The following is a 10445-nucleotide window of genomic DNA, read 5'->3' as shown; positions in this document are numbered from 1 at the left end:
ACGTAAGGTGCCGTCTTTCCACAAGACTCCGTTACATAAAGCAGCAATGCTTGGATAAATGTGAAATTCGTTGACAAGATTCTAGATCGAAAACCGAGCTTGCTAATGCTAGAAATTGTTGGGCATTAATGCGGATATGTGCTACGCTCGTGACAAATATGTGAGCTGTAGTGAATATTTTGGACTTCTTTTCTTCTCCAAGTCACCAATACTGCTATTTTTTCGAGGATTTTCAATTTCGTGTTTCCTTTTCAAATTTGCCGTTTAGTAAAAACAGAGAAAAATATGCTAAGTTCTACTGGTTTTGCTACCCCAGTTAAGAAGAAACGGTTTCTCTATATCATTTTGTTCTGTGTCAATGTAAGTCCTTTTTCACTCGACTTGTTGAGTAAACAAATTTTGTCATTGCACTAACGTTTTCGGAGTAACAATTGTTGAATACCTATTCTAGACAAGTAAGTACTCTATGCAGACTAATTGCGAGCTTGCTTCCTATGCAATTTGTCAAAGTATAGTGATGTTGTTTGTAAGATTGATATTTATACATTAAGTTCTGCGTCATAAATCCTTTGTACTGTGGAACGTAATATGATGCCCTGGTAATTGTCAGGGTTTCATCATTACTGTCTTGGAATGGACTTAAAAAGTACGGGTCGTAATTGAAGATATTCGTCCCGGATCAAAGAAATGACAATAAAGTATTTATACTTTTCCACTCATTTGAGCAATGGACGTGCAACTCATGTGCGAAGTACGAATATGGTCACAGTTTCCCGATCTGTTGAGCCCGAGCCCAACACTAATCAAAACTTTATGGATCAAATTACATGGGCCGGCAGGTTTGGGTTTAGCGGATGTAAGTCGCGGCATGGATGCAGGACCACTTATGTGGGCTGCACAATCTAAAATCGCATTAAGCCTTCTTTTTAGCTATTCATGCATCTGTTCATTTATTTCATTTTTGCTCGTTTTCGTATTACATGAAATTTCAATTGGAGTGAACCTTACATTAGGGGACATCATGAGTTGAGTAGCAATTTTCCAATGGAGTTGGAGTTAGAGACTTCCCAGGTAAGGATGACCCTCTAACTCAATTGCTGAGGTAACAAAGGAGACGACTTTCCTATCAGGATCATCAACCTTCTTGATTATTTATTTTGTCATGAGCTCCCACATGCAAAACACTTGCCTCGCAATGGCATGTACGTAATTTTTCCCGAAATCAGGGGCATTATTATCTCCTGAAGAGCACTAATCACTTTTTGGGTTTGGATCTACATTGCTTGGGCAAGAACATATACTATTGCACTAGAGACAAAAGGAAAAGAGAACATCTAACGGAATAGTATGAAAGAAAAATATGTATATTTAAAAGTAAGGAAACTTATTCAGATATAACAAAAGTACAAGTGATTTACGCATTGGTGTGCCCTCCACAGCTGCCTTTGCTTCTTGAGATGTTGTAGGAAAGCGGAAGCAAAAAGGACCTATAATTTACAGAGTTCAAAAAGAGTAAAGCACGAGGACCATAGAGAACAGAAGAGAATCGAGAGTACCGTTAAGTAGCAGCAGCAAAAACACCATCTTGGAGATTTGGAATCACTAATCAGTAACAAGAGGAGGAAGTGAATATAAGGAATGCAGAGGATGAGCCCCACCCTCAAAATCAAATAGTCAAGGCCAGATGTTTCGCATGTCCTCTGTTCTGCTCTCTCCTTGCACGAATTTTTTCTCAACTGATATTTCACTGAGAACAGAGTTTTCTAAACAGACTGCTCTCCTCCACTTTCTTCCATTTTGGAATTTCACTAGATTCACGCGCAATGATCTTATTCATTTTCATCTTCTTCTCTCCCCCGATCCCAAACAGAGCATTGGATTGTTTTAGTTTCATTTCCACAATTAAAAATCAAAACCATTTCATTCATGAAGCGCAAGAACTTAGGGTGTTTTTAGTTCGACTTTGGGGGAATGTTTTTGAGAAAATGCAAAAGCATTTGAGTTAAAGCGTTTTCAAAATACAAGTAGTGTCTGTTAAAGTGAATTTTAAAATCACGGTGGAAAGCAATTTTGACATAAATGCCGTTTGGTAAAAACTATATTTTGTAAATGATTTTTACTAAAATATTTTTATAAAAAATCTTTTAATTGACCGCGGAACTCCCTAATGGTCACTCAGTAGTGGAACACCAACTGCACACCAGCTGCAAGCAGTACGGTTATCGTGAACATTTCCAAAATTATGAAAGTTGAGTAAGAGCAAAATTGGAAGAAAAAAATTTCTATATGCGGCATTCCAAAATCAACCGAAGCATTTACATCCAAAAGTAAACCCCCACTACTCGCAAAATGTAGAACTTTAAGCTAATTTTGAATAAGATCTTGGTTAGAGGTCCCTTTCGAGAGCCCATAGCTAAGTTTTCAAAAGCGAAGATTGATTGGACTCATTGCCAGCAAATGCAACACAGACAAAAAGACCATCATTTAATTGAAATCCTAAAGAACTTCCACCGGCAAAAGTGTACCATTATCACCTCGGTGGCCTCGGAAACTCAGGCTGAAGTTGAGCCTGGGTCGTGAGAAGTCCATTTTCTTCAACCATCTACGGATAATTTCTTCTCCAGCTGCGGCGCCAGTCACGGTAAAGAAAGTTTTTCTGTCAAATAGATATGATTTCAAATCAAGGAGCTCTTCCGTCTATCTTATCCTTGAGCAAGCACAAGTGTCGACCTGTTCATTCGGCCAGGAAGATCCTGCCAGGTGCTCTTAGTTAATTTCGGTATGAAATTCATTAACGAAATGCAAGAACTTATGGTGTGTTTGGTTTGACTTTGAGAAAATGCAAAAGTCATTGAGTTAAAGGGGTTTTCAAAATACAAGTAGCTTGTTAAAGTGTACTTTAAAAACACATTGTAAAGAAACTTTCACGTGGATGCTGTTTGGTAAAAACTATACTTTGTAAAGGGTGTTTTGTTAGATTTTTTAATAAAAATCACAAACCATTTGATGGCAGAACTCACTGACAACAGCTCTCTAGTGGCACACCGACCGAACGCCGGTGGTATGCCAGCCGCTCACCTATGGCTAAGGGGAAGTTAGAGTTTTCATTGATATTTTAAAAATTATGAAAGTTAAGTGAAGGCAAAGTTGAAAGAAAAAAATTCTATTTCAATTCTAAAAATGCACCATTTCAAAATATCTCCAAACCTACCTTGGGCTAAAGATGTAGAACTCCTAAGAATATCAACAATAAGCAGTCCACAATATTAACCGAAGCATTTATATCCAGAGTAAGTCCCCACTATTCCCAAGATGTAGAACTTTAAGCTAATTTTGGATAAAATCTTGAATAGAGATCCTCCCGGGAGCCCACAGCTAAGTTTCCAAAAGCAAAGATTGATTGGACGAACTGCCGGCAGGTACAGTACAAACCAAGAGACCATCATTTAATTGAAATCCTAAAAAACTTCCAACGACAAAAACTTACAATTATCATTGCACCAGGAATTGTCAGGGTTTCGTCATTACTGTCTTGGGAGGAGCTGTTAATCACTCTGCAATAACAACAAATTTTAGCTTTGTTCGGACAATATTGTCACTTAGACCTGGAACTGATGGGAAGCTGTCTCCATTAAGAGAGAACTCATTCACTTCAAAAGATCAGAGAGCACTTCCCATGGTGAGATTTTAAAAGGTTTCAAGTACGTACGACCAGAATTGCTGGTTTTCAGGTTAATCACTTGGACAAAGAGATTCATTCATGATTAACGATATGCTAATGCAAAACTTCACATCAAATGCATAGTTGTCCTCTAGTCTCAAGGAAACTCACCACCGGAGATTGCCCCGTTGATTGACATGATTAAAAATAGAGGACAAGATCTTACTTGTTTTGTGCGATATTGTCACGCAGACTACTTATGAGACGCTAAGATCATGGGACACAAATAATTCATATTTCTGGAGAAAGAAGTTGAAAAACCAGATGCGGGGTAACCTTAACTTGGTTGTTAAATTGTCTTGGATGTCTGAAATTAAACTTGAAATTTCATGGAGTAGAACCTACAAAATGAGATGCTCTAGATGCTGCTGATCGATGAGACCTGTTCTGTTTGACTTTGTGCGTGCATGATGTCTTCGTACCTATAAGCAAAAGGCGATCCTCAATTTAAGATTCATCTGATTGAACCTATATACCGACAAAAAATTTCGAAAGATAAGAATTTCGATCACATATATAGCGCTGAATTGACTTTTCATCTAATAAGTTCTACAAATTAACAATTTGCATTTGCACAGAAAGTGCTAGCAATGCGATAGCAGCGGCTACTGTATGATTCTTGAGTTTTTCAGCAGACAAAAAGTCTCTTCTGCCACGGAGAACAATTATTGGACTTGGCCTAAAGAAAGTACAATGACATACAAAATCGATGCAGGCAAGTTTTCTCTGGTCCTATATTGGATATTTCAGTTGCTAGCGCCTAAACTTATAATTGTGAATCCTGATATAGAGTTGGATTTTGCGAATCAAATGATCATGTTCTCGAAAAAAGAGTATGAAGTGCTACTTGTAGCAGGCAGGTTAATATGTTGTTGAAGACGAACCTTAGTTTTCAAAAAGAAGTTAAAAACAATGAACTAAGACAAACTTAGTGAGTTTGCTTCAGTAAGGTGAAATATTGTTCTTCATTTACATTCACAATCCAGGCTGTTTCATTTGCAGATATCTTAAATATCATAACTCCCTCGGAATATCCATTTTTTTCCCTTTTTTCTTGCCTTTGGTGATCCTTGTGTAAGAGAGAGAGAGATACTCTCATAGACAGCAGTGATCTGATGAATGTGATCAGCATGAGTACCAAATGAGAAGGTTGCTTCAAGCAATGTTTTCCTTATTATCCTTGGATGAAAGCAAGTGTTCCACTTTTCCTTTCTTTTTCCTTTTTTTTTCCTTTTTTTTTCTTCTCTTTGGTGCGTCAATGTGGCGATCTACAATTAGAATTTGTGGTTCATTGGTCTGCAATTAGAAAAAAAGTGACTGGTTTTGCACAATGTGACAACACCAACTGAAAAATTCACAAGCAGGTTAGAGCTACATTTTGCTTGTTTGACAATATGATTTCTTTAATAGATTTTGACCAGAGTTGGTCATTCTGTACCCTGGTCCAAGATGGGCGGCCGGACTTGGCTTGCCATCAATAAAAGAATAATGAACAAAAAAGAAAAAAAGCAATCTTGATTGCTGCCAGCCAATCAGGAAGTCCCGCTTTCAACGAGATTTCATTTGACAACTTCACCTCCCTATAGAACCTTCCAAACCAGTAATTCTTGTTTTCCTCGAATTCTTAGACCAGATGATGATGATCCACCATTCTCCCTCTGCAATGATATTCTTGAGGCGGGCCCTCCACCAAAGGTGAGGAACGCGCAGTCGACGCCATTTTTCCAGACCTGGGTCCTCTCTGAATTTTCCTCAGCAGCTTCCTTTTACTTTCTTCTTCTTCGTCTTCTTCTTGAGGGTGAAACGCCATCCATCCCCTCTCCCTCTTCCCCCTCCGCCGATATGATGCAGCTCGTGAGCCTCTCCCGCGTCGAGAAGCACGCGTCAAGCGCCATGAACAAGCTCCACGAAGCCGCCATGAAAGGCGACCTTGCGGCCCTCCAAGACCTGCTGTTGCAAGACCCCCAGATCCTCCACATGCCCACTTCTTCGTCCCCCGACGGCACGCCCCTGCACGTCTCCTGCCTCTCGGGCCACGCGTCCTTCACCAAACACCTGCTCACCCACAAGCCGGAGCTCGCCAAGGAGCCCGACTCGCGGGGCTCCCTGCCCCTCCACGTGGCGTGCGCGAAGGGCGACGTGGAGATCGTCAGGGCCCTCCTGGCCGTCGACCCGGACGGGTGCCTCCGGTATGATCGCGAGGGGAGGACGCCTCTCCACTTGGCCGCCATCAAAGGGAGGGCCGAGGTCATTGCCGAGTTGATCCGGGCCAAGCCCGAGTCGGCCCGGTTGGTGACGAGTCAGGGGGAGAGCGCGTTTCACCTCTGCGTGAAGAGCAACAGGGTGGAGGCGTTGAAGGTGGTGGTGGACTGTGGGAGGAACGATGAGTTCGTGGGTTGTAGGGATAAGGATGGGAACACGATCTTGCATCTTGCTGTAGCCAGGAAGCAGTTGGAGGTGAGAAAGCTGTTTTTTTTTTCTTGTTGGTTTTGTGTGTGTAATTCTTGGCGTTCTTGATTTAACTTGATGTGCTTGAAATTGAATTGGAAGTGGAGCTGATGATGCTAGGAAGTGGGAATTGCATAGGAAGTTCAGAATTTGCTTGCAGGTTCATGTGTGCCCCTTTCGGTCAAACATAGCTGAGTTGAGTTGACTGAAAACGCAATGAGAGAGAGTAAATCTGGAGATGATCTGCTAACAGGACACCGTTTGAAATGCGATGTTCTGAGGAGGAAGCAGCGCGATCAGGATCTAATTTTATGTGAATTGATACATTCTTAATATGATTTTCATTGATCTGCTCGATAATATCATGAGAAGTTGATTAGCAATTCAAATGGGAACATGAATAGAAGGCATGAAATGAATAAAACTCCTAAATTGGCATTATTGTCAGATAGATCACTTAGGGCAGGGTAATCTGTTCTTTTTTGAGAAAGAAAGTTGGGGATTTGGTTGCTTTTTTAGGTGGTCCTTTAGTTTACATGGTACTGAGCACTGGAGAAATAAGATTAGAGGAGACTTTGCTATGTCTTGATACACTTGATCAGATATGATTCTATCAATTTAATCTACTGCCTGAAATGGCAACATTGAACTGATAAGTCTCATGGACAACTGCTAATGCTGAACTCAACTTCGCAAGTAACAGCGAATACTTAAGTGCAGGTAACACGTGCACATAACTTCCCCATGTTATCAAGTGAAGCTTTTTAAGGCGTATACAAAAAATGAAGCTCTTTATGGATAAATAGGTTGTGCAATGTAATTATCCAAGTTTTGTTGTTTCCGCAGTAATATGAACTGGAACATGAAAACTATGGGTTGGTCCAAATTTGGGATTAGCATTATGGGGACATTATCCTTCGCATAAACTTGAAGATTCTGCTTACAGTATCTTTTGTCCAAAGCATTCAATTGATTGAATTGGCACTAGGACAGAGAGACTTGTGACTTTGATTAACATATGTTGGTGTATGCCTTTTTTCTAAAAAAGAATGGCTGAAAATTTTGCAGATCATTAAGTATTTGCTTTCCAGCACCAACATTGCAGTAGACGTCCAAAATGTGAAGGGATTTACAGCACTGGATGTCTTATCACAAGGTCCAAGAGACTTGAGAGACATGGAGATCAAGCAGCTCCTACAGAGAGCCGGAGCTTCGATAATGTATCAAACATCTTTGGGTCGCGACACAATCCAGGCCATTCCAATAGCACAGCCTTATATCAAACAGAACAGTGATATTAAACCACCGGTTAAGGCTCGCAAACAGACAGATTGGCTGGGCAGAAAAAGAAGTGCCCTGATCGTGGTGGCTTCACTCATTGCGACGGTGGCATTCCAAGCCACGCTATCCCCACCTGGAGGCTTCTGGCAGGAAGACTTTACAGCAGACCCTGCGAAGAATGGCACGGAGAAATCACACCATGTGGGAATGGCCGTGATGGCCACCGCTCTCCCGAAGGCATATGGGCAGTTCATGATCTTCAACACGCTTGCATTTCTTTCTTCACTGAGCATAATTCTGCTTGTGGTCAGTGGACTCCCTATTAAAAGAAGGAGGTGGATGTGGACCCAGATGGTGACGATGTGGATCGCTATCACTGCACTTACTATTACCTACTTCATCGCGTGGATACATATGACACCGGAAGATAACAGAGGGGTTCTGAACACAGTGACTAGAGTTTCTGTGCTTCTGTGGCTATGCCTGATGGGGATCATCTTCTTAGGAAACGTCGTTCGAATGGTTCGTTGGTTTTCAAGGAAGTATGGGCGCTCGAAAGGAAAGGAGCGAGAAGCTTCACCTGCTGTAGAAGAGAATGAGCACCACGAACTCTAATTTCTTGATGAAGGTGGGCTACTTAGAATTGATGTATAAAAGTCCTGTCTCTGTCATCATCACATACGACCCTCTTGCCAACACTGTATCAAGTGAGTTTTTGCACGAGTCTATTCTGAGACTTCGTAGCTCGTCTTCCATTACTCTTTTTGAAATTTTGAGTTGTATGGCTAAACTGAATCGGTTTGCTAGCCGTGGAAAGTACAGAAGAAACGTCGTGACGTGGAAAAATTCGATGTGAGGGACAAATCCTCATTCTACATTGAAATAACTATAAGAGAATGATTTTTGAGACATTCAGATACTCGTCTTTTTACATTATTAAGGTTTGTGTTCGTCTGCTTAGAAGAAGTAAAGTTGACTACAGGGGACTGCCAAAATCAGAGCGTGTAGGTGCATTAGAACTTTCAAATTGGAGAGGACCTATTTAGAAATAACAGAGAACACAGTCTGTACCAAAGTGAGCAGGAGAAGAACGATGGCTGCGACGACTGATATGATGGACCACGGACTGTTGAAGTAGTCTCGCTTCAGCGTTGCCTTCCACCTGTGCCAAGGGATTCTGTAGTACTCGTTCAGCTCGGCACAGAGACCAGAGAAGTAGAAATCCTCTGGAAGGAACCTCGCTCCTTTCACGAGGCTCTTGATGAGCCCAAAAACTTCTTTGCTGTCCCATGTACTGATGCCGATAATTCCTTCCTCCACCAGCATCTCCACGTCCGCCGGAGAGTGAACAAGGAGACCGATGAAGATGATGTAGTCGTTAATGTAGTTCTCATGGTGGTTGCATTTCTCAAAGCCGATGAGATTTCTGAATAGTACATCTGCTCCGAAGTATATGTTCAGTTTCGGGATTTCAAGCGTTCCGTTGAAGAATCGTACGTCGAATAAACTCTTCCCCAAACCAACGTGGAACTTGACCCCAGCTTGGCTTAGCTCCATCACGCTAGGGGTGGCTAGACTCTTGAGATCTTTCTTAGGCCACGACGGCCTCACCGATGGCGAGTTATAGTTTCTGAGCAAGTCCACAAAGTGCCTTGATTTCATGGAGGAGACCTTGGCAAAGTCATCTGCTATCTCTGTTATGCCTCCTAACTGCAACTTGAAGAATTCATGTGTGAGAACACCAAGAGAGAGCCATTCATCATCAGACTCTCTGGTTGATTGATGCAGTGCCAAGAGGTCCTCAAGGATGGCGAAAGGGATCTGATTTTCTATCTTCAACATGTCGAATTTGATGTCGTGAATCAGCCACGGCTTTTTGAATATCCGGTCGTTCTCACCTACTAAGCTGCGATCTCTGTTCTTCAATAAGATCTCAATGACGAAAACGGCGTCCTGTAGAATACACATTGCAAGATCGTCGCTGTTTAGCACGATTGTCTCTGCATAGCACTTGCGAATGGCTTCTTCCCTTCCCTTGACAAACTCGGACAGGTATTGCACGCTCAGCTTGCTCTCTCTCACGAAGTCATCGTAGTAACTTTGCTTGTGCCCCGATGCTTGCAGATCCTTGATGTGATGGTGAAATGGCCCGAGCGAAACGAATCGAGGGCCGAATGCCTTTTCGTACCCATCGCGTATCGACTTCGGGACTCTGTAGATGCTACAATCCGACACCGGATCGATATGAACCGACTCATCCCTCGTGGGATTCTCCGGCAGAACCAGCGGATTCTTGAAGTCGAACAGACCCTCCTTCCTTAATCCTTCCATAGGCTTTCTGCTTCACCAACACAATCAGCGCATGTTTCAGATCAAAAGAGTGGAAATGCCTAGCTTTTGCTTCTTTTAACCGAAGGAAATAAGCAAAGCCCAATGAGAACTCATCAAAACCCCAGTTTCACATGCCAAGCTTATTCATGGGCAAAGGTAACATGTGCTTTGCGTCCAGTCTCCTGTGGAAAAACCTGCGGCAGAACCAGAGTTCAGACATCCTAGGCTTACATGGTTCGGTCGATATGACCCGCATCTACGGCAACATCACTGAGAAATCAACTAGATGTCGCGCGAAATTCTCTCTCAACCAATGCAAATTTTCTCCGAGAAGACTCTGCAGATAGACAGAGCAAAGAACAAAAGTTGGGAGAGAAGAAACGTACCCGTCTTCAGTTCAGGGGTCGAATTTGAAGTGTGCTGTGCATTCTATGATTCTTATCTCATGACTGGAGATTTAGGAAATGATACGTTGCTTGCCGGAGAGAGAATACTGTGATGGATTGAGGGTGAAGAGAAGTATGCTGCAGGCTGCTCTCAAGAATCTGGACAGAGAAAAAGTCAACAGAAGAACAATCGTGTCCATTTCCTTGGATATTTTTCTGCTGTGATTGATTTGGTTGATCTCACTATGCAGCCGCTAGAATGTGTACAATATCTTACA

General features: G+C 42.1%; 2 protein-coding genes across 2 annotated transcripts; one reads left to right on the top strand and one right to left on the bottom strand.

The window, feature by feature from the left end:
• Positions 1-5243: 5243 nt before the first annotated feature.
• Positions 5244-8359, top strand: LOC104437871 (ankyrin repeat-containing protein BDA1). The gene is made up of 2 exons (XM_010050922.3): positions 5244-6178; positions 7238-8359. Exons 1-2 carry the CDS (start codon positions 5564-5566, stop codon positions 8063-8065), a joined length of 1443 nt encoding a protein of 480 aa, XP_010049224.2. The 5' UTR covers positions 5244-5563; the 3' UTR covers positions 8066-8359.
• Positions 8360-8454: 95 nt separating this feature from the next.
• Positions 8455-10392, bottom strand: LOC104439990 (UPF0481 protein At3g47200). Its single transcript, XM_039310258.1, has 2 exons — positions 10168-10392; positions 8455-9975 (listed from the first exon to the last, which is right to left on the bottom strand). Exon 2 carries the CDS (start codon positions 9779-9781, stop codon positions 8489-8491), a length of 1293 nt encoding a protein of 430 aa, XP_039166192.1. The 5' UTR covers positions 9782-9975; positions 10168-10392; the 3' UTR covers positions 8455-8488.
• Between the last annotated feature and the right edge of the window lie 53 nt (positions 10393-10445).

The sequence above is a fragment of the Eucalyptus grandis genome, chromosome 3, assembly GCF_016545825.1.
Source record: "Eucalyptus grandis isolate ANBG69807.140 chromosome 3, ASM1654582v1, whole genome shotgun sequence".
NCBI classification, from domain to species: domain Eukaryota; kingdom Viridiplantae; phylum Streptophyta; class Magnoliopsida; order Myrtales; family Myrtaceae; genus Eucalyptus; species Eucalyptus grandis.
The sequence above is the reverse complement of the archived record's forward strand: the minus strand, read 5'-3'. Positions and strand labels throughout refer to the sequence as shown.